Below are 24,102 nucleotides of genomic sequence, written 5' to 3'. Positions count from 1 at the left end.
AGTACCCGTATTACTGCAGTACTATAGTAGCTGTACTATGTATGGTACCCGTATTACTGCAGTACTATACTAGCTGTACTCTCTATAGTACCCGTATTATTGCAGTACTATAGTAGCTGTACTCTCTATAGTACCCGTATTATTGCAGTACTATAGTAGCTGTACTCTCTATAGTACCCGTATTACTGCAGTACTATAGTAGCTGTACTATCTATAGTACCTGTATTACTGCAGTACTATAGTAGCTGTACTATTATCTATAGTACCCGTATTACTCCAGTACTATAGTAGCTGTACTATGTATAGTACCCGTATTACTGCAGTACTATACTAGCTGTACTCTCTATAGTACCCGTATTATTGCAGTACTATAGTAGCTGTACTCTCTATAGTACCCGTTTTATTGCAGTACTATAGTAGCTGTACTCTCTATAGTACCCGTATTACTGCAGTACTATAGTAGCTGTACTATCTATAGTACCTGTATTACTGCAGTACTATAGTAGCTGTACTATTATCTATAGTACCCGTATTACTGCAGTACTATAGTAGCTGTACTCTCTATATTACCCGTATTATTGCAGTACTATAGTAGCTGTACTCTCTATATTACCCGTATTATTGCAGTACTATAGTAGCTGTACTATCTATAGTACCCGTATTGCAGTACTATAGTAGCTGTACCATCTATAGTACCCGTATTACTGCAGTACTCTAGTAGCTGTACCATCTATAGTACCCGTATTACTGCAGTACTATAGTAGCTGTACCATCTATAGTACCCGTATTACTGCAGTACTCTAGTAGCTGTACCATCTATAGTACCCGTATTACTGCAGTACTATAGTAGCTGTACCATCTATAGTACCCGTATTACTGCAGTGTTATAGTAGCTGTACTATCTATAGTACCCGTATTACTGCAGTACTATAGTAGCTGTACCATCTATAGTACCCGTATTACTGCAATACTATAGTAGCTGTACTATCTATAGTACCCGTATTACTGCAGTACTATAGTAGCTGTACCATCTATAGTACCCGTATTACTGCAATACTATAGTAGCTGTACCATCTATAGTACCCGTATTACTGCAGTGTTATAGTAGCTGTACTATCTATAGTACCCGTATTACTGCAGTACTATAGTAGCTGTACCATCTATAGTAACCGTATTACTGCAATACTATAGTAGCTGTACTATCTATAGTACCCGTATTACTGCAGTACTATAGTAGCTGTACCATCTATAGTACCCGTATTACTGCAATACTATAGTAGCTGTACCATCTATAGTACCCGTATTACTGCAATACTATAGTAGCTGTACTATCTATAGTACCCGTATTACTGCAGTACTATAGTAGCTGTACTATCTATAGTACCCGTATTACTGCAGTACTATAGTAGCTGTACTATCTATAGTACCTGTATTACTGCAGTACTATAGTAGCTGTACTATGTATAGTACCCGTATTACTGCAGTACTCTAGTAGCTGTACTATCTATAGTACCCGTATTACTGCAGTACTATAGTAGCTGTACTATCTATAGTACCCGTATTACTGCAGTACTATAGTAGCTGTACTATCTATAGTACCCGTATTACTGCAGTACTATAGTAGCTGTACTATCTATAGTACCCGTATTACTGCAGTACTATAGTAGCTGTACTATCTATAGTACCCGTATTACTGCAGTACTATAGTAGCTGTACTATCTATAGTACCCGTATTACTGCAGTACTATAGTAGCTGTACTATCTATAGTACCCGTATTACTGCAGTACTATAGTAGCTGTACCATCTATAGTACCCGTATTACTGCAGTGCTATAGTAGCTGTACTATGTATAGTACCCGTATTACTGCAGTACTCTAGTAGCTGTACTATCTATAGTACCCGTATTACTGCAGTACTATAGTAGCTGTACTATCTATAGTACCCGTATTACTGCAATACTATAGTAGCTGTACTATCTATAGTACCCGTATTACTGCAGTACTATAGTAGCTGTACTATCTATAGTACCCGTATTACTGCAGTACTATAGTAGCTGTACTATCTATAGTACCCGTATTACTGCAGTACTATAGTAGCTGTACTATCTATAGTACCCGTATTACTGCAGTACTATAGTAGCTGTACTATCTATAGTACCCGTATTACTGCAGTACTATGGCAGCTGTACTATCTATAGTACCCATATTACTGCAATACTATTGTAGCCGTACTATCTATAGTACCCATATTACTGCAATACTATAGTAGCTGTACCATCTATAGTACCCGTATTACTGCAATACTATAGTAGCTGTACTATCTATAGTACCCGTATTACTGCAGTACTATAGTAGCTGTACTATCTATAGTACCCGTATTACTGCAGTACTATAGTAGCTGTACTATCTATAGTACCCGTATTACTGCAGTACTATAGTAGCTGTACTATCTATAGTACCCGTATTACTGCAGTACTATAGTAGCTGTACTATCTATAGTACCCGTATTACTGCAGTACTATGGCAGCTGTACTATCTATAGTACCCATATTACTGCAATACTATTGTAGCCGTACTATCTATAGTACCCGTATTACTGCAGTACTATGGCAGCTGTACTATCTATAGTACCCATATTACTGCAATACTATTGTAGCCGTACTATCTATAGTACCCGTATTACTGCAATACTATAGTAGCTGTACCATCTATAGTACCCGTATTACTGCAATACTATAGTAGCTGTACTATCTATAGTACCCGTATTACTGCAGTACTATAGTAGCTGTACTATCTATAGTACCCGTATTACTGCAGTGTTATAGTAGCTGTACTATCTATAGTACCCGTATTACTGCAGTACTATAGTAGCTGTACTATCTATAGTACCCATATTACTGCAATACTATAGTAGCTGTACCATCTATAGTACCCGTATTACTGCAGTACTATAGTAGCTGTACTATCTATAGTACCTGTATTAATGCAGTACTATAGTAGCTGTACTATCTATAGTACCTGTATTAATGCAGTACTATAGTAGCTGTACTATTATCTATAGTACCCGTATTACTGCAGTACTATAGTAGCTGTACTATGTATGGTACCCGTATTACTGCAGTACTATACTAGCTGTACTCTCTATAGTACCCGTATTATTGCAGTACTATAGTAGCTGTACTCTCTATAGTACCCGTATTACTGCAGTACTATAGTAGCTGTACTATCTATAGTACCTGTATTACTGCAGTACTATAGTAGCTGTACTATTATCTATAGTACCCGTATTACTCCAGTACTATAGTAGCTGTACTATGTATAGTACCCGTATTACTGCAGTACTATACTAGCTGTACTCTCTATAGTACCCGTATTATTGCAGTACTATAGTAGCTGTACTCTCTATAGTACCCGTTTTATTGCAGTACTATAGTAGCTGTACTCTCTATAGTACCCGTATTACTGCAGTACTATAGTAGCTGTACTATCTATAGTACCTGTATTACTGCAGTACTATAGTAGCTGTACTATTATCTATAGTACCCGTATTACTGCAGTACTATAGTAGCTGTACTCTCTATATTACCCGTATTATTGCAGTACTATAGTAGCTGTACTCTCTATATTACCCGTATTATTGCAGTACTATAGTAGCTGTTACTATCTAAATAACCCTTATCATACACTAAATAACCAACTTTCAATCTTGCTCTACTCAACCATTCATCATTAAATAAATAACCTCCTCACATCCTCTACAAACACTCCCACCATCAACACATATATTAATAACCACTACCACCTCAACACCACTCCACTTCCTTCCTCAACAACACCACTATCACACATTTTCTAATCATTACTTACCAATACCAATCATCACACATTCTTATTCTCACCACACAACCACCACCCCCCCCCCCCCCCCCCCACAACCAACCCACCTCTTCTCAGCTGAGGTACTCCATCAAATGTTCTGGTTCTGACTAAGGTCCACAAATGATGGTGATGGTGGTGGTAATGATGGTGGTGTTAATGATGGTGGTGATGATAATGATGATGATGATGATGATGATGATGATGATGATGATGATGATGATGGTGGTAGTAATGATTTTGATGACCATGATGATGATGATTACTAGTGGTGGTAATGATGATGGTGATGGTGGTGGTGATAATGATGGTGTTGGTGATGATGATGATGATGATGATGATGATGATGATGATGATGATGATGGTAGTAATGATTTTGATGACCATGATGATGATGATTACTAGTGGTGGTAATGATGATGGTGATGGTGGTGGTGATGATGATGATGATGATGATGATGATGATGATGATGATGATGATGGTGGTAGTAATGATTTTGATGACCATGATGATGATGATTACTAGTGGTGGTAATGATGATGGTGATGTTGGTGGTGATGATGATGATGATGATGATGATGATGATGATGATGATGGTGGTAGTAATGATTTTGATGACCATGATGATGATGATTACTAGTGGTGGTAATGATGATGGTGATGGTGGTGGTGATAATGATGGTGGTGGTGGTGGTGGTGGTGGTGATGATGATGATGATGATGATGATGATGATGATGATGATGATGATTACGGTGATGATGATGATGGTGGTAGTAATGATTTTGATGACCATGATGATGATGATTACTAGTGGTGGTAATGATGATGGTGATGGTGGTGGTGATAATGATGGTGGTGGTGATGATGATGATGATGATGATGATGATGATGATGGTAGTAATGATTTTGATGACCATGATGATGATGATTACTAGTGGTGGTAATGATGATGGTGATGGTGGTGGTGATGATGATGATGATGATGATGATGATGGTGGTAGTAATGATTTTGATGACCATGATGATGATGATTACTAGTGGTGGTAATGATGATGGTGATGGTGGTGGTGATGATGATGATGATGATGATGATGATGGTAGTAATGATTTTGATGACCATGATGATGATGATTACTAGTGGTGGTAATGATGATGGTGATGTTGGTGGTGATGATGATGATGATGATGATGATGATGATGATGGTGGTAGTAATGATTTTGATGACCATGATGATGATGATTACTAGTGGTGGTAATGATGATGGTGATGGTGGTGGTAATAAATATGGTGGTGGTGATAATGGTGATGATGACGGTGGTGATGAAGATGGTGGTGATGGTGTAAGTAATGATTTTGATGATGATGATGATGATGATGATTACTAGTGGTGGTAATGATGATGGTGATGGTGGTGGTGATAATGATGGTGGTGGTGATGATGATGATGATGATGATGTTGATAATTACGGTGATGATGATGATGATGGTGGTAGTAATGATTTTGATGACCATGATGATGATGATTACTAGTGGTGGTAATGATGATGGTGATGATAATGGTGATGATGACGGTGGTGATGGTGATGGTGGTGGTGATGATGATGGTGGTGATGATAATGGTGATGATGACGGTGGTGATGAAGATGGTGGTGATGGTGTAAGTAATGATTTTGATGATGATGATGATGATTACTAGTGGTGGTAATGATGATGGTGATGATAATGGTGATGGTGGTGATGATGATGATGATAATGTTGATAATTATGGTGATGATGATGATGGTGGTAGTAATGATTTTGATGACGATGACAATGATGATGATTACTAGTGGTGTTAATGATGATGGTGATGATAATGGTGATGATGATGGTGATGGTGATGGTGGTGATGGTGGTGGTGATGGTGGTGGTGATGATGATGGTGGTGATGGTGGTAGTAATGATTTTGATGACGATGACAATGATGATGATTACTAGTGGTGTTAATGATGATGGTGATGATAATGGTGATGATGATGGTGATGGTGATGGTGATGGTGGTGATGGTGGTGGTGATGGTGGTGGTGATGATGATGGTGGTGATGGTGGTAGTAATGATTTTGATGACGATGATAATGATGATGATGATGATTACTAGTGATGGTGATGATAATGGTGATGATGATGGTCGTGATGATGATGGTCGTGATGGTGGTAGTAGTGATTCTGATGATGATGATTACTAGTGGTGGTAATGATGATGCTGATGATAATGGTGATGGTGGCGATGGTGGTGGTGATGGTGGTGGTGATGATGATGGTGGTGATGGTGGTAGTAGTGATTCTGATGATGATGATGATGATGACGATGATGATGATGATTACTAGTGGCGGTAATGATGATGGTGATGATGATGGTGGTGGTGATGATGATGGTAATGATGATGGTGGTGATGATGATGGTGGTGATGATGATGGTAAGGATGATGGTGGTGATGATGATGGTGGTGATAATGATGGTGGTGATAATGATGGTGGTGGTGATGATGATGATGATGATAATGTTGATAATTATGGTGATGATGATGGTGGTAGTAATGATTTTGATGACGATGATGTTGATGATGATGATGATTACTAGTGATGGTGATGATAATGGTGATGATGATGGTCGTGATGATGATGGTCGTGATGGTGGTAGTAGTGATTCTGATGATGATGATTACTAGTGGTGGTAATGATGATGCTGATGATAATGGTGATGGTGGCGATGGTGGTGGTGATGGTGGTGGTGATGATGATGGTGGTGATGGTGGTAGTAGTGATTCTGATGATGATGATGATGATGATTACTAGTGGCGGTAATGATGATGGTGATGATGATGGTGGTGGTGATGATGATGGTGGTGATGATGATGGTAATGATGATGGTGGTGATGATGATGGTGGTGATGATGATGGTAAGGATGATGGTGGTGATGATGATGGTGGTGATAATGATGGTGGTGATAATGATGGTGGTGGTGATGATGATGATGATGATAATGTTGATAATTATGGTGATGATGATGGTGGTAGTAATGATTTTGATGACGATGATGTTGATGATGATTACTAGCGGTGGTAATGATGATGGTGATGATAATGGTGATGGTGATTATGATGGTGGTGATAATGGTGGTGATGGTGGTGATAATGATGGTGGTGATGATGATCATGATGTTGATGATTATGGTGATGATGATGATGATGATGATGATGATGATTACTAGTGGTGGTAATGATGATGGTGATGATAATGGTGATGATGGTGGTGATGATGATGGTGGTGATAATGGTGATGATGATGATGGTGGTAGTAATGATTTTGATGATGATGATGATTAATAGTGGTGGTAATGATGATAATGGTGATGATGATGGTGGTGGTGATGATGATGGTGGTGGTGGTGGTGATGATGATGTTGGTGATGGTGGTGATGGTCATGGTGGTGATGGTGGTGGTGGTGATGATGATGTTGGTGATGGTGGTGATGGTGGTGGTGGTGATGATGTTGGTGATGGTGGTGATGGTGATCGTGGTGGTGATGGTGGTGATGATGGTGGTGGTGATGATGGTGGTGATGGTGAAGGTCCCAGAGTTCTGCTGCATCCAAACAGTCCATCAGAACCAGTAGTAATCATTATCAGCCGCTAATAAGAGCTTCCTAACAAGCGGAAGCCTCTGATTGGCTGATGGTGGAACTCCTTAACAAGCGCAAGCCTCTGATTGGCTGATAGTGAACCTCATTAGTCTCTAACAGACTCCATGTTTGTTTCTGCAGCTGAAGGAGAAGCAGGAAAGTCGACCCCTGCTGAGTCCCTCCATCGATGACTTCCTCTCAGAGAGCCGCAGTGACGCCTCCTCCAGCCAACCCCTGACCTCCAGCCGACCCCTGACCTCCAACACAGCAGGTAGCTTCAAATGTATTGCCCCTCCTCCTTAACCCCTGGACCGCTCAGATCAGCTGCAGGTGTCATGGTGGACATTAGGGAACCTCTGGATTCCTGTAATCCGGTCTGACCAGCAGAACCGGAACCAACTCTTAAGTGACCCACAAAGCTGGTTCTAGAGATCCAGCTCCGGTCCTCCTCATTCAGACCCAAACAGTTCTGTCTGGTTCCGAGTTGAAGTCACATCAGGTCCAGAATCCACCTGGACCTGGAAGTCCAGAACAGAAGCAGAACTCTGCAGGCCAGATGTTCAATCCTCCTGGGTTTAGATGAACGATCTCTGATCAGAACCCAGAGACAGCACCTGGAAATTTGGACTCTGTGTCCATCAGAACCAGCCCATCCTCCGGTCCTTCAGATTTAGCTGAACCCTCTGAACGGATCCGGTTCGGTAACATCTAGAAAATACTCTGTGTTCTGTTGCAGTTTTGGCAACGGCTCTGGACCTGGTGGACCTCAGCGACCCGCCTGAGACCCGTGAGCGCAGGGTGAGGAAGAGTCCGCTGAGGATGAAGGGCGGGTCCAGGAGTCCTCGACACAGAACCAGAACCGATGAGACAGAACTAACCCAGGTCCGAGTGGACCCCCTGCCCACCAGTCCCAGAACCCCTGAACGGATCTCTCTGGACTCAGGTAGGTTCTGGTAGCAGAGATCCAGACCGGTCTGGTTCAGGTAACCTCTGTCAGGTGTTCCGTTTGGACCCAGATCTGTGGGTGGGTTTCTCCGTCCTCCCAGAGTTCTGTTGTTGTGTTCTTCATCACCTAAACGTTAAAGTTCAGCCGTCGTTTGGAAGAAAGTCTGTTGAACAGTTTTTCTGGTCAGAACCAGAAGGATCCAGAAAATTTGGACCGTGTTCTGTTGGGTTTTTACTTTCAGCCCCTTTACTCTGCCCCGACTAAATAGAACCCAACAGAACACAATGGTTCCGTCTGCTTGGTTCCGTCTGGACCCCTCCGGTCCAGCAGGAGAACCACCCTGATATACGCTGAATGGGCCGGTAACGGCCTGGTCAAAGTCCTGAGCTAATTTGAGCAGCGAGTCGTTGTCAGAACCTGGAATGTGACGTTTCCAGATGTTCTCCATCCAGACTGCCTGAGCTGCAGATGTTTTAGATGAAAGGTTTCCATCTGTAGAGGGTCTGGGCTGGGAGAGAAGGAACCGCAGAGTTCTGACTGAAGACAATTGCCCTCCATGTTCAAGGGGGTGAATACTTTTTCTGGCTCCTTTTCCAGACAGGAAGCAGCAATGGATGCAGCTACCTGTTCGCCATGAGGCCCTGCAGAGCCCAGATCAGAGGATTCATTTAGCTGAAAGCTTGAGTTCACCGAGTCGTGAGGAGCGCTTTAATCTGAGCTTTTACTTTGATGAGAACTTCCTGTTTTAGAGCTGTGGTGACCTCTGACCTGTGACCCGTGTCTGTGTGCTGGATCTGCTCTCATCCGTGTTTGATGTTGTTTACAGTCAGCCTGTCGTCTCCTCTGGACAAATGGGACGAGGTCCAGCAGGACTCGGAGGACGGAGGAGAAGGCAGGAGACGATGCCAGACCAGATGCACCTCCCAGCACTCCTCCAGTGAACTGCTGTGGTAACGCTTCCCTCCCCAGACACTTCCTTTATATCCACCATGATGTTCACAAACGCTACCTTCACACTGCAGGCCCTGATGCTCAATTACCATTTTTTTGTGAAATCCGAAATTCGCATTTCCAAGTACTTGTACATAGAAATACTGGTATGTGATCTACTGTGTGAACTTCAACCTAAGTGTCCCACATGCGCAGTAGAGGACGCCATGACGTCACAAGCCAGCGTGCTCTGTGTCCAGAAACCGGATGTGGTTCACTTCAGGCTGCTGTGTGAACGTAGCTTAATCTCCATGGTGACGTGTGGAGAACCACAGGGTTTGGTTCTCGAGTCGCTCCTCTTTTTACCGTATTTATGCTTCTGCTTGGTGATAAATTGACGGTACTTTGCTTTATTTTTCCATAAATCAGAAAACTGAATCAGTTTAAGGATAGAAATAAAAATGTGAATATTTTCTCCAGCTGCCTATAGGGGGCAGCAACACTCACTTTGTCTGTCTCCAGGTCTGCAGAGTTTAAAACTGAACCCCTGACAAAGAACAGCATGGACGTCCACAGCCTGGACGACCTGGACTTCATATCTCTCACACAGGTCAGTGTCGCCCCCTTAAGGTCGCAGCTGAAACAGAAACCTTCTGATCATCTCATCCGGCGGCCATTAAACACTCAGCTACTTTAAAACATCAGAGATGTTTCTGTATGAAAGAAGAGATTTCCTGGAATCAGTGAGCTGCCAGCTTAGAGCCATGCTAACCGTATGCTGTGAGCGGACAGGACACGTCCTCGGAGGGAGACGGTGTCCAGTTCCTCTGACCATCAGGCCTGTAGATCAGGGAGTTAGAGCTGCGGCGTCTGCTGATAGAAGCAGCTTTGACTTTGATCCTAACTTTCCTCCCTCTGTGTGTTTCCAGGACAGCAGCGTGTCCAGATTTCGCAGACGGACTCGCTCTCTGCTGGTCGGGAACGAGTCTCCAGAGGACGAGTTTGTCCGAGCGAAGGCTGCAGTCGAGGTAAAGGTCACAGACCCCCCCACCCCCTCCCAGTCTCTCCATAGACCTGCTGATAGGACCTGTTATTGCAGGGACTCCCTGTGTCCTCAGAGCCGCCACCCATTCATTGCAGAACAGACTCCTGCGCCCTACACCAACCAAACGGAAACAGCTCAGTCAAAGCTTAGAGACGGATCGGATAAAAGTTTAATATCTAAGGAAACCCGGCTGATATTTTCCTAAAACAGTAACAACAAAAAACAAAGAGAAAATTAAAGTCAGAAGTAGAACTTGTGCAGCACTTTATTGGAGCAAATAGAGGAAAAGGGGTCCCTATGTCCTCCAGCAGTCTAAGCCTATAGCAGCAGAACTATAGAGATAGATCAGGATAACCTGAGCCACTCTAACTAGAAGCTTTATCAGAAAGGAAAGTTTTAAGCCTAGTGGATTAAAACTGTGGAACTGTGGACCAGGTACTTATCCTCTGACACAGGTCCTATTCTGGAATAGTTAGAGCTTATTCTGTTATGGCTCTAATCTTTAAATGATCTCTGCATGCTTCTGCTGTCCTGAAATCAACAGCAGAAGCTCTGCGGAGGATAAAGTTTCTGAATAACTGCAGTAGTTGGTTCTCCAGCTGGAACCTCCAGAGATGTTCTGCTGGTTCCGTTCCTGTAAACGTTTATCATTTCCATTAGGTGACATGGGCCGGGTGGGTCAGGTTTCAGCTCTGATGATGATGATGATGATGATGATGATGGTGATGATGATGATGATGATGATGGTGATGATGATGATGATGATGATGATGATGATGATGATGATGATGATGATGATGATGATGATGGTGTCTAAAGGAGAGACCAAGGTGAGGCAGTGATTTGATTAAATTGCAGATTTTCCTCTCTGACTGGTAATCTGAGCTTTTCCATCGATTGGTTCGAGCTCTTTAATCTGCCGGCTCGGCTGGCTGACCAATCATAGCGCTGCGGCCGGCTGACCAATCACAGCGCGGCTGCTGGCTGACCGATCACAGCGCTGCGGCCGGCTGACCAATCACAGCGCGGCTGCTGGCTGACCGATCACAGCGCTGCGGCCGGCTGACCGATCACAGCGCTGCGGCCGGCTGACCGATCACAGCGCTGCGGCCGGCTGACCGATCACAGCACTGCGGCCGGCTGACCAATCACAGCGCGGCTGCTGGCTGACCGATCACAGCGCTGCGGCCGGCTGACCGATCACAGCGCTGCGGCCGGCTGACCGATCACAGCGCTGCGGCCGGCTGACCGATCACAGCACTGCGGCCGGCTGACCAATCACAGCGCTGATGTTCTGCTGGAGGCTGAGGAAGCTGCTGAAGGAGCGAATCGGATCAAACATCAGCAGAAAGCACAGATCCACGCTGCCTAGAACCCAGCGCTCCCAGTCTGAGCAGGACGTGTTCCGATCCGACCACACGGATCAGGTTCTGATGGAACCAGAACATTTCCGTCTTAGATTACTTTCTCACTTTGTAACTGAAGAGGTTCATGTTCCAATGGGAGGAAGCAGTTGACCTGACTCAGCAGGTTCTGGATTTACCGGGCCTTAAAGTCCCGTCAGGTCATTGGGCAGAACCAGACCCGAGTTCTTGTGGCTGAAGAGGTTTAATCAGAACCCTTTTCTCTCTTCTCTAAGCCAGTTTGTTCAGGAAGCTTGGGGACGTTTGTAGATCAGGAATTTCCAGATCTGCTCGTAGAACTGAAGCATTAGCTTCTCCTTCCTGTTCTTCTCTGACTCCCAGACATCTGTGGAGGTTTCCTACATCTTCTAAATGCTTCCTGGTTCCAGCAGCCGATGGGTTAACCATCAGCCTGTTTCAGAACCAGGAGCTGATCCAGTTCTAGGGAGCAGAGCTGGAGTCATGCTGCAGTGACTTCTATCTGTCAGGAGGAGGCGTAGTTCTGCAGTCTGAGCCAAGAAGGTGTTTCACCCACTGATCTATATTTATTGCTGATATCTCCCACGTAGATGCACCCTAAAAATGCCTCCATGTGCAGCATTTGGCTGCAGAATCCAGCAGTTTTCTGTCTGCAGGAAGACGTTCCACTGGTAATTTCCCAGTCAGTGGATGAACTAACCAGTAAATCCATCTATAGCTGATGGATCCTGTAGTATAGTCTGTAGACTAACATTAGACTGGCTATCTGGGACTGACTGGAAGACATTGACTGAGTTAGACACTGACATTGGGTCTAAGGTTAGACGTCCTGTTCAAGGGGAGTTTTTCCTCTCCACTGTCGCTACAAGCATGCTTAGTGTGAGGGATTGCTGAAGACTCAATGAGTCGATGCAATCAGCTGGTTTTCCTTAGATAGAAAACTGGTGTGAGTCAAAGGGATGAATTTATCTTTATTGATCTTTATTAATCTTCAGTCCCCCTGAAGATGAGAACATCATCGCTGATGCTGTAGAGCACTGATTGTTTACATTGAGACCGGTCTAACTAGGGAGTACCAATATGGCGGCCGCTGGCTAAAATTCAACCCTGTACTACCAACGGTTAATCAGCGATCCAGGGAATAATCTGTGGTTTCACCAGGAGGAGGTGATCCTGAGCAGGTCCAGGTTCTGCTCCTGTGGGCGGGTCCTTCAGAACCAAAGTGTTCCTCTGTTCTCCCCGCAGTCGGACACGGAGTTCTGGGACAAGATGCAGGCGGAGTGGGAAGAACTGGCCCGGAGGAACTGGCTGGAGGAGTCGGAGAGTCAGCAGAAGCCCATCCCACCGTCCGTTTCTCCTGTGGAGAAGGTAACGCCGATGATGTCACCACATCAGAACCACTTCCCAGCATGCTCTCTGGTTCCTGCTGACAGATTATCTCTGAGTTAATCTGCAGCTTTAATCCTGAGTTCTGACATGGTCCCGCAGCCCTAATCCTCCATCAGGTGTTACATCACCACGGCAACGGAGGTGAGCTGCACTGATGTGCAGCATCTGCTCACACGTGTGGCCGCCTTTGTTCTTTTTCTGCAGACCACCAACTTCCTGCTGGTTTTTCAGAATAAAAGCTCAGAAAACAAAGGTTTTATTTCTGAGCAGCAGGTTGGGTGGAAGCCTCCTCCTGGGGGTTCTGGTTCGGTTCTAGAGGTTAGGGTTCTCCTGTCCCTCCGCTGTGTCTGATCTCTGGGATGTTCTGCAGGGTTACTACTTCAGCACCACCAATCCATTCAGAGACCAACCCAACGCATTCATTGAGGGTCAGGAGAAAGCTCGCCAAGGAGACCTGAACGCCGCCGTCCTGCTGCTGGAGGCCGCCATCCTGCAGGACCCCAACGATGCCGAGGTGAGTTCCGGTAGTGTTTCAGCCTGCTGACCCGGTTCTGGTGGGTGTTTGGTGTGACGGTGGACTCTGTGGTCTTTCAGGCCTGGCAGATGCTGGGGACGACCCAGGCTGAGAACGAGAACGAGCAGGCCGCCATCGCGTCCCTGCAGAGGTCAGACGCCTCCATCAGCCTCCAGGTGTGAGCGGCGCTAATGAAGGTAGCTAACTGTTCCCCTGCTGCAGGTGCCTGGAGCTCCGGCCCAACAACCTGCAGGCCCTCATGGCGCTGGCCGTCAGCTTCACCAACGGCGGCCTGCTGAGGGAGGCCTGTGACGCTCTGCGCCGCTGGATCCGCCACAACCATCGATACAGGCACCTGGTCCAGGACAGCAGGGGCCCCACCTCACCAGCCAGGGGCCAGGCCTCACCGGGCAGGGGCCCCGGCTGCTCCACACCTGCAAGGTAACCACACACCTGGACAGGAGGTCAAACGTAGACCAGGGAGGAGAAAAAGTGAAAAGAGTTTGTATACGGGGTAGAGATGTCCTGATCCAGGTTTTTGCACTTCCGATCCGATACCGATATTGTTTTTGCACTTCCGATCCGATACCGATACTGGCCGATACCAGCCTATCCGAGCATGTATTTAAGTTTAAGTTAAAGTATTTAGCCTTAGTTGTAAGACTCATGTTGAAAAGGGTTTTAGTACTCTTGATAACATCTAGCCAGCTGAATTAGGTGAGATTGAATAAAACACAATGATTGGTAACAACAAACTTACCTGTTTATTAAAGGGATAGTTCGGTATTTTTGACATGAATCTGTATGGCATCCCCATCACCAGTGTCATGCAATCACACTGACTTACCCCTGGCAGCGTCCTGTGAGCAGAGTTCTCGTCCAGCTTTGGTCAAGCCAAAAGTAGTCCGGCAGGTTTTTAGGAACAGCGAAATAAAACTTTTCTCTTCCCAAAACATTATGTGTTCAAAAGAGCGATATTTTTGCCAGGGGTAAGTCAGTGTGATTGCATGCCACTGGTGATGGGGATGCCATACAGATTCATGTCAAAAATACCGAACTATCCCCTTAAGAGATAAACACAAACTGGACAAAATTATTAATAGCAATCTGAAATTGCACAGTGAACAGTAAAACCGTAAACAGTTAAAGGTGCAAGTATTACTGTAAGTTTTAATAAAAATGCAAAACAGGGAAACACTGGCGCAAAATAGTGGAATGGATCGTTTCAATCGGCGAAACTGGAAAATACGCACCGGATTTTAAAAAAAAAACTGGATCGGCAGTCTGGATCGGCATTTTACATGCTTTGCCGATACGCATTTTTCTGCCAATATCGGCGTCCCGATCCGATCCACGTATCGGATCGGGACAAGCCTAATACGGGGCCCTGAAGATGGATGCAGGTCAGGGGCCGCGTCTGGGAACCCAGAAGGGACACAGTTTGAATCCCCTTCTCAGACAGCTGGGGGCCCAAGAGCAGGACAGAGGCCGGATCTTCTCCTTCAGAGCTGATAGAAGAGGCAGGTCAGGATGTAATGGCCCCCAGAAAGGGCCCCCCCTGTCCGCATACACACCTCACCCAGACCCTCACACCACTGGGTTAACCTAGGAGCGCTTTGATCAGCATCACATGTTCACGCTGAGGCCAAACAGCAAAGGTAAACTGGTTATAAACCCAGGATCACAGCAAATTACATTATTTATTAAAGGAATTATTCAAGATTACAGCAGGAAGTTCCATGAGTTTACTTTTTATTAACTGAGTTCACTTTTTATTAACTGAGTTCACTTTTTATTAACTGAGTTCACTTTTTATTAACTGAGTTCACTTAAAATCTGTGTTTCACTGCGAGTACCAACCAATAGGGCACTGATACCATATTGAGAGCCCAAAGTTTCTTCAACTATTGTCGCCCATTCCAGGTAGGATATATAAAGTTCTACTGGATTCTCTTAGTTTTAGTCTTTTTGCTGCTTCTCAAAGGAAGGCAGCAGCTGGACATGAAGCCATGATGGTGATTATTTTACATCCCAGTAGAATGCAGTTCTTCATTTATACACACATCCATTTCAAACTGATGGTGTCGGTATGGACCAATAGTGCACAGCCAGGTATCAGGTATCAATGCAAAATCACTTAGATAGAAAAAACAAACTTCCTGAGGTTCTGGTCCATCTTCACGGGGGATGGGGGGGGGGGGGGGGCACATTTCCATTAACTGCGACACACGCAGACGACCTGGTCTCTGCGTATAAACCAGCCTTAAGAGTTCAGCTGTGGACAGGATCAGGTTATTAGTGTTTCTACTATAAATTATACAATATTTTATGTATTTTATAATTAATATCCGTAAATAAAAATGTATTAAAGGAGAAGTCTGTTCATCGAGGAATAATCAATGGATCATTGTTTACACCTAAAACTAATACGTTTGCTGTGATTTAAGGAATTTAGCCTAAATCAGTATAAAAAAAATATAATTTTCGTCACGATCACTGCACTGCAAAAAAAATGTTAATCTAAATAAGTAAATTTTTTTTTTTAAATAAGAGCATTTTATCTTGAATTGAGGAGGAAATTGAGACACTTTAGAACCAGACAAATTAGGTTTAAAATAAGAAAGAACATTAGTATTGTCTTATTTCAAGTGAATATTCTAATTATCTTATTTTAAGAGTAAAAAATCTTATTCCATTGGCAAATCATCTTATTTACATAATCAAATTAAGGGTAAATTAATTTATTTCTAGATAGTTTTTGCAGTGTGAGTCTGGGAGCGGCCATTTTTGCCCAAATCTAGTAACCCCTCCCTCCTGCCATCTTCCAGCAGTGACGTCACGGTGCGGTAAGCCTAGCGCCATACTCCCCGCTTTCCAAGCTAAATCAATGGGAACTACTAGACACATCTGCAATCAACAACAATTATTGAAGATTTCCAGAGGACTTCACCATTGAAATTCACCAGAGCTATAGTGAAACTGACAATGCCCACGTGCATGGCAGCTGGATGCTGGAATACATCGGGTAAAAGTGGAAAAAAGAGTTATTCCACCTTTCTGATACCGCACCGTGACGTCACTAACCAGTAGGTGGCAGTAGTGTTCTTTGACAAACATGGATGCCTCCAGTAAAGCACATTCACATGAAAATTACTCTGAATTAAAAACACTGATAATTTATTGAACAGGATGGAATCATTTCAGATTTAAAGAACTTTCAGAAGTTTGGATTCTGAATCTGAACAGATTTTTCCTTTAAATATCACTAGAATATTTTACCTTAAATTGTATCTATTTATCACTTCTCCAATGTTGTTCAAATATTCCACTTCAGGAGCTCCCTAGATGCTGTTTATTTATTGTTCATTAAAATAAATCTCTGGATGCTTTAAATGCAGCACAAATATCCACCGGCTGTCATATCTGCTTTATCTCCTCTCATCTCGGTGCTGCAGCCGCCATATCTGAGAACCTGCTGACTGACTCTGGTTACGTTTTTGCTTCATCATGTAATTAAACTGAGCAAACAGAAGGCAGCAATCACACCATGATCAGGTGTGCCTTAAACTGTGAGCATGTATGACAGCTGGGCTGTTAGAAACTGATCTGATTTTCTCCGGGGGGCGCTATAACTATAGATGTATACCAAAAACCAATCAAACATATACTAAGTTATCACACCAGTATATGAATATACTGCGTGCAGTTAGCCTTCGCTGCGTGCAGTTAGCCTCGCTGCGTGCAGTTAGCCTTCGCTGCGTGCAGTTAGCCTCGCTGCATGCAGTTCGCCTTGCTGCGTGCAGTTAGCCTCGCTGCGTGCAGTTAGCCTCGCTGCGTGCAGTTAGCCTTTGCTGCGTGCAGGTGGCCTCGCTGCGTGCAGTTAGCCTCGCTGCGTGCGGTTCGCCTTGCTGCGTGCAGTTAGCCCTGCTGCATGCAGTTAACCTGGCTGCGTGCAGTTAGCCTCGCTGCGTGCAGTTAGCCTTCGCTGCGTGCAGTTAGCCTTTGCTGCGTGCAGTTAGCCTCGCTGCGTGCGGTTTGCCTTGCTGCGTGCAGTTAGCCCTGCTGCATGCAGTTAGCCTTCGCTGCATGCAGTTAGCCTTTGCTGCGTGCAGTTAGCCTCGCTGCGTGCAGTTAGCCTCGCTGCGTGCAGTTAGCCTTCGCTACATGCAGTTAGCCTTCGCTGCGTGCAGTTAGCCTTTGCTGCGTGCAGGTGGCCTCGCTGCGTGCAGTTAGCCTCGCTGCGTGCAGTTAGCCTTCGCTGCGTGCAGTTAGCCCTGCTGCATGCAGTTAGCCTTCGCTGCGTGCAGTTAGCCTTCGCTGCATGCAGTTAGCCTTCGCTGCGTGCAGTTAGCCTCGCTGCGTGCAGTTAGCCTCGCTGCGTGCAGTTAGCCTTCGCTACGTGCAGTTAGCCTTCGCTGCGTGCAGTTAGCCTTTGCTGCGTGCAGGTGGCCTCGCTGCGTGCAGTTAGCCTCGCTGCGTGCAGTTAGCCTTTGCTGCATGCAGTTCGCCTCGCTGCGTGCAGTTAGCCTTCGCTACGTGCAGTTAGCCTTCGCTGCGTGCAGTTAGCCTTTGCTGCTTGCAGGTGGCCTCGTTGCTGCAGTTAGCCTCGCTGCGTGCGGTTCGCCTTCGCTGCGTGCAGTTAGCCTTTGCTGCATGCAGTTAGCCTTCGCTACGTGCAGTTAGCCTTCGCTGCGTGCAGTTAGCCTTCGCTACGTGCAGTTAGCCTTCGCTGCGTGCAGTTAGCCTTTTCTGCGTGCAAGTGGCCTCGCTGCGTGCAGTTAGCCTCGCTGCGTGCAGTTAGCCTTCGCTACGTGCAGTTAGCCTTCGCTGCGTGCAGTTAGCCTTTGCTGCGTGCAGGTGGCCTCGCTGCGTGCAGTTAGCCTCGCTGCGTGCGGTTCGCCTTCGCTGCGTGCAGTTAGCCTTTGCTGCATGCAGTTCGCCTCGCTGCGTGCAGTTAGCCTTCGCTACGTGCAGTTAGCCTTCGCTGCGTGCAGTTAGCCTTTGCTGCTTGCAGGTGGCCTCGTTGCTGCAGTTAGCCTCGCTGCGTGCGGTTCGCCTTCGCTGCGTGCAGTTAGCCTTTGCTGCATGCAGTTCGCCTCGCTGCGTGCAGTTATCCTTTGCTGCGTGCAGGTGGCCTCGCTGCGTGCAGTTAGCCTCGCTGCGTGCAGTTAGCCTTCGCTACGTGCAGTTAGCCTTCGCTGCGTGCAGTTAGCCTTTTCTGCGTGCAAGTGGCCTCGCTGCGTGCAGTTAGCCTCGCTGCGTGCGGTTCGCCTTCGCTGCGTGCAGTTAGCCTTTGCTGCATGCAGTTCGCCTCGCTGCGTGCAGTTAGCCTTTGCTGCATGCAGTTCGCCTCGCTGCGTGCAGTTAGCCTTCGCTACGTGCAGTTAGCCTTCGCTGCATGCAGTTAGCCTTTGCTGCGTGCAGGTGGCCTCGTTGCTGCAGTTAGCCTCGCTGCGTGCGGTTCGCCTTCGCTGCGTGCAGTTAGCCTTTGCTGCATGCAGTTCGCCTCGCTGCGTGCAGTTATCCTTTGCTGCGTGCAGGTGGCCTCGCTGCATGCAGTTAGCCTTGCTGCGTGCAGTTAGCCTTCGCTACGTGCAGTTAGCCTCGCTGCGTGCAGTTAGCCTCGCTGAGTGCAGTTAGCCTTCGCTACGTGCAGTTAGCCTTCGCTGCGTGCAGTTAGCCTTTTCTGCGTGCAGGTGGCCTCGCTGCGTGCAGTTAGCCTCGCTGCGTGCGGTTCGCCTTCGCTGCGTGCAGTTAGCCTTTGCTGCATGCAGTTCGCCTCGCTGCGTGCAGTTAGCCTTCGCTACGTGCAGTTAGCCTTCGCTGCGTGCAGTTAGCCTTTGCTGCGTGCAGGTGGCCTCGCTGCGTGCAGTTAGCCTCGCTGCGTGCGGTTCGCCTCCGCTGCTTGCAGTTAGCCTCGCTGCATGCAGTTCGCCTCGCTGCGTGCAGTTATCCTTTGCTGCGTGCCGTTAGCCTAGCCTTGGAGGTAAACCAGGTGCTGTAAAAAGGCAAAGTGAACCGTCTCCCTCTGTCTTTGGACTGATGATTAATATTGATGTTCAGAGATGATCAGAGATCAGGTCCAAACAGTTTCACCTCCAGCTTCTCTCGGTACGTTTGCTTCCCTCCGTGACTCGACGTGTCAATCACCCGCACGACAACTGTTGCGAAAGTTCTTCCACCTCAGGGCGTAGCTTTGGTGCACACAGAGCTGTCCTATCCTTCTGTATTGCAGAGGAGCTGCTGCACATGGACAACTTTTAATGTGAATATTATGGATGTTTTAGATGTATTATGGATATAGGTCTATAATTGACCAAGTCATCTGGGTCAAGACACGGTTTCTTAAGCAGAGGTTTAATTCCAGCAGGTTCTGTTTGCTTTGTTCTGAATCAGAAATCTGTGTTTCAGTGTGGAGCTGCAGGACGTCCTGCTGCTGTTCCAGGAGGCGGTTCTGCTGAACGTGGACGGCGTGGACCCGGACCTGCAGACCGGACTGGGCGTCCTCTACAACCTGAGCTCCGAGTTTGACAAGGCGGTGGAGGCCTTCAGCGCGGCGCTGTCTGTCAGACCTCAGGTAGCCCCGCCGCTGCTGGTTCTGGTTCTGGTTCTGTTTGCTCTGAGTCTGATTGTCCCGGTTGTCCCGTCCAGGACTACCTGCTGTGGAACCGGCTGGGAGCGACGCTGGCCAACGGGAACCGCAGCCAGGAGGCGGTGGAGGCCTACAGCCGGGCCCTGGAGCTGCAGCCCGGCTTCATCCGCTCCAGGTACAACCTGGGCATCAGCTGCATCAACCTGGGAGCTCACAGGTACCTGCGCCGCCCGCTCCCCCCGTCTGCTGGGGACCGGCTCCCGTCTGACCCGGTTCTGGTTCTGGTTCTGCAGGGAGGCCGTCAGTAACTTCCTCACGGCTCTGAACCAGCAGAGGCGGAGTCAGAGCTGCAGCCAGCAGCAGATGTCGGCCAACATCTGGGCCGCCCTGCGCATCGCCATCTCCATGATGGACCGCCCCGAGCTGTTCCAGGCCGCCAACATGGGGGACCTGGACCTGCTGATGGCAGCCTTCCAGGTGGGGGACCTGTGATGGGCCCCCAGGGGCCCACAGACACCAGGACGGCTGCAGCTTCTCAGCACAACCCTTTATTTAACCCGGAGCTTCAGCCGCAGCGCCGCCGGCCCTGGATCCAGGAGCGCAGAAGAACCCGACCCGCTGATCCACTGTCAGCTGGACCCAAATGTTCATCAGAACCTCCATTGTTCCTTCAACTTACCCAGACCTCCAGTCAGTTAAAGGTTCTACTTCCCAGAGCTCCTGAAATGATGATGAGGAGAGAGGAAGACCTTCAAGGAGCTGATTGGCTGATCAGGAAATGAGCTCATAAACCTCCTTAGAATTATTCTATGGAAACCAGATAAACTTTTTCATCCCCATAGGCATGGGGGGTTCTAGACAGGGGCCCCTGTAGAACAGGTTCTGGCCCCTGACCTGCAAACCTAAATCGATTTGTTACGATATGAAAGGATGGAAACAAGTCGTCCTTTGGACTCATTGAAACTGAGAAAGAATCACAGTTTTCTGGATCAGGGGTCCTCAAAGTGGGGGGGCCGGGAACCTGGGGGGGGTCTTCAGACACCAAGTGAGGGGTCACCAGCTGATTTTCACAATCACTGTGATCCCTGAGAAATACGGGGAGCCTAAATCCATCAATCAATAAATAGATTTTATTTATTTAGCCGTCTCTAATACAAGATTCAAATACGACATTTTTAAAATGCACAATTAAAGATTTAAATGTAATTAAATAATTGAATACCGTAAATCCTCTAATATAGGCCGGGGCCTTTAATTCACTCAGGTACATCTCGGTCCTGGACATTATTGGAAGGAGGCCAGAATTAGAGGCAGGCCTCTATTTCTATTTGGTCAAAGCAGACGACCAGTGGAATGAATAAAAACAGATACTGTGTCTCTATGAAGCTATAAAATACGAGATTCATTTATTGAAAAACTACAGTTACCATAATGATACACAGAACATTATTCAGACATCTTCCAGCAGCTGCTATTTTTCTGCACGGCAATAAGAAAAAACAGCCGACACAGAGTGGAATCTCGGCCAAACCGACTTATTAAACAAAGTAAAAAAAGAACGAGTAAAGAGTTACTGGAAACTGGAGATTCAGAACAACGAAGGCCAACGAGTCATTTTAACGAGGATCACCTGAAAGCAAACTAATTTTTAACATTTTCCATAGTGATAATTATTCATAACAAAAACTCAAATTGTCGTGTTTAGTTTGAAGTAAAAAAAATAAATAAATCCTCCAGTTCCGTTGAATGCTTCTCCTCCTCTTCATCTCTCCCTGTAGTCTCCTCATAACTGGCCCCAGTCTCTGCACCAAGTTCATTGTACGGTTCTTCTTCATCGTCCTCATGTTCTGCTGCGGTTCTGTTCTCTTCCTCGTGCAGACGGCCAGCAGTCGGCCTGTCGTCCATGGCCTGGCTGTCCTCTGAAGCACAGTATGAGGTCGTCCTCCCTCCTGTCTGCTTTCACAGACTGCCCACACACTTTGAAGGACTCGATGATCAGGTCCTTGTCCAACTTGTCCCGAGCAGCGAGAACCCAGTCCAGAAGCAGACGGCGGGATGGTGCTTCTAGGTTCCTCCACTTGTATTGCTAGTCTATGTCCCCAGCAGACCACCCATCATAGGAAACATGTAGGCTGGCTTTGAATGGCTGCTTCCATGTGACATCGGGGGCTTGCACAGACGTAGTGCAGCCTCCTGGGATCACTGCGATTACGATATTGTAGTTCTTCAATTCCTGTTTGTTAGAGGCGCTGATGTCACAGCGGTAGGAATCCACCAGCAGGCGCGGGCGAAAGCTGACTCTGCCTTCCACTGAGCTGAGCCATGCTGTGGTCAGGTCGTCATTCATCCAGCCGTTGACAGATGTGGCGATGGCTGCTCCTGAGATGTCCTGCTGCATTGCCTTCTCTTCACGGATGGCCCCCAGAAGATGACAAAGGCCTGAGTTTACTGCCACCAGCCTTGGCAGCAAGGACAACAGTGAGGTGGCTTTTCTCTGGCTTGTTGTTTTCAGCGCATCGCTCTTCGTCCCTCTTACATCAGTGGTAGTGGAAGACACCATATCGAACCATACAGCAGTCTCATCCATTGATATTACGTCCTTCTCTAAAATCCTTTTCGAGACGACAGTCTTGCACACGTAGTCGACAAATGAGACACGCTTCTCTCTCTGGGTGCTTCTGAGCCATTGTGGGGCGGCGTCGCAATGCTAGGCCATTTCAGTTTAAAAACTTTTGCGACTAACCCCTGCTAGCAAGAAATTGTGTCACTGTAGGGTAGATTTCCAGAGCCTTGTTTGGGATCATTGCTCTCGACACTCGGTTATGTCTGTCCCTCATTGAATTGATCCAGTCAGAGAGTTTTGTGTCCTGCTAACCTTTTTCCTCCCTCCTCCTGGCAGTCTTGCTCTATTCTTGTTTGCTGCAACTAGATCCATTTCCTGCCTTTTCCAGTATCTTATTGTTTACGGGTGAATGTTAAAATGTTTAGCAGCTTGCTTCCCAGAGTGCTCTGCAGCATATTTCAGCACGTTCTCTATGAACTGGATGTCAAATTTTCGTCTCTTTTCTGCCATGGTAAACTGAAACTGAAGTCTACCGTTTGAGTACAGAGCAGGTTGATGACCAAGCTACTGTAGCTGAGTTACCTGGTTACCACCAGACCACCTTCCCATGCTAATGGCTTGGATTGGTTAGCAAACACTGCCCCCCTGTGGTATGTGTATGTTACAATCACAAGTTGCTGAGGACTGCCCTGGAACATCGTTGGTTCTAATTAAAGTCCGGCCATTATTTACCTCCACCGACAGCGAGACAGACCATTATTAGAGACCCGGCCGCTAATGGAACACAGGCCAATATTAGAGGATTTACGGTAATTTAATATATACTTTAGGAAAGTCTATTTATAAATGAATATACTTTTATTTCTATGGGGGAATGAATATAGAGTGAAGTTATTTTATATATTTTAGAGGCTCTCCAGTGTTTTTTGGGACCCTTGTTCCACATCAAACATTTGCAGCTTTAGTTTTGTGGCTCGCTCACTATCCTAAGTGATGCACCACACTATGTGTGTTTTTGTTTTGTTTTGTTGGGCCCCACCATGGCCCCCTGGTAGATTCAGCTAGAACTACCCCTGCCCATGGGGGGAGGGGGACTTTTATTTATTTATTTTTTCAGCAGCCAGACTTCTTCTAATAACCTCATTTATAGAGGATAAATAAATAGCATGGACATATAATCAAGGAGGAAACATTTTCATT

The 24,102-nt window shown here is 46.4% G+C and overlaps 1 protein-coding gene across 2 annotated transcripts in view; it reads left to right on the top strand.

Annotated features, from left to right (window-relative positions):
* Nucleotides 1-21,675, top strand: part of LOC119775662 (PEX5-related protein-like) — a 35,228-nt gene extending 13,553 nt beyond the window's left edge. The window contains exons 2-14 of one of the 2 annotated variants that reach the window (XR_005279682.1): nt 7,683-7,812; nt 8,278-8,484; nt 9,314-9,437; nt 9,940-10,027; nt 10,347-10,445; nt 13,090-13,212; nt 13,604-13,747; nt 13,828-13,898; nt 13,970-14,188; nt 20,159-20,324; nt 20,399-20,556; nt 20,633-20,937; nt 21,186-21,675. Coding sequence is in view for 1 of the 2 variants with exons in the window: in XM_038273720.1 (XP_038129648.1) it covers nt 7,683-7,812; nt 8,278-8,484; nt 9,314-9,437; nt 9,940-10,027; nt 10,347-10,445; nt 13,090-13,212; nt 13,604-13,747; nt 13,828-13,898; nt 13,970-14,188; nt 20,159-20,324; nt 20,399-20,556; nt 20,633-20,831 (1,728 nt within the window). In the remaining variant the exon portion in view is untranslated. The other variant, XM_038273720.1, reaches the window with a different exon arrangement.
* Nucleotides 21,676-24,102: the final 2,427 nt, after the last annotated feature.

The sequence above is a fragment of the Cyprinodon tularosa genome, unplaced genomic scaffold, assembly GCF_016077235.1.
Source record: "Cyprinodon tularosa strain WSP-4 unplaced genomic scaffold, ASM1607723v1 ctg889, whole genome shotgun sequence".
Taxonomy (NCBI): Eukaryota; Metazoa; Chordata; class Actinopteri; order Cyprinodontiformes; family Cyprinodontidae; genus Cyprinodon; species Cyprinodon tularosa.
Note: the sequence above shows the minus strand (reverse complement) of the source record. Positions and strands in the feature narration are given on the sequence as shown.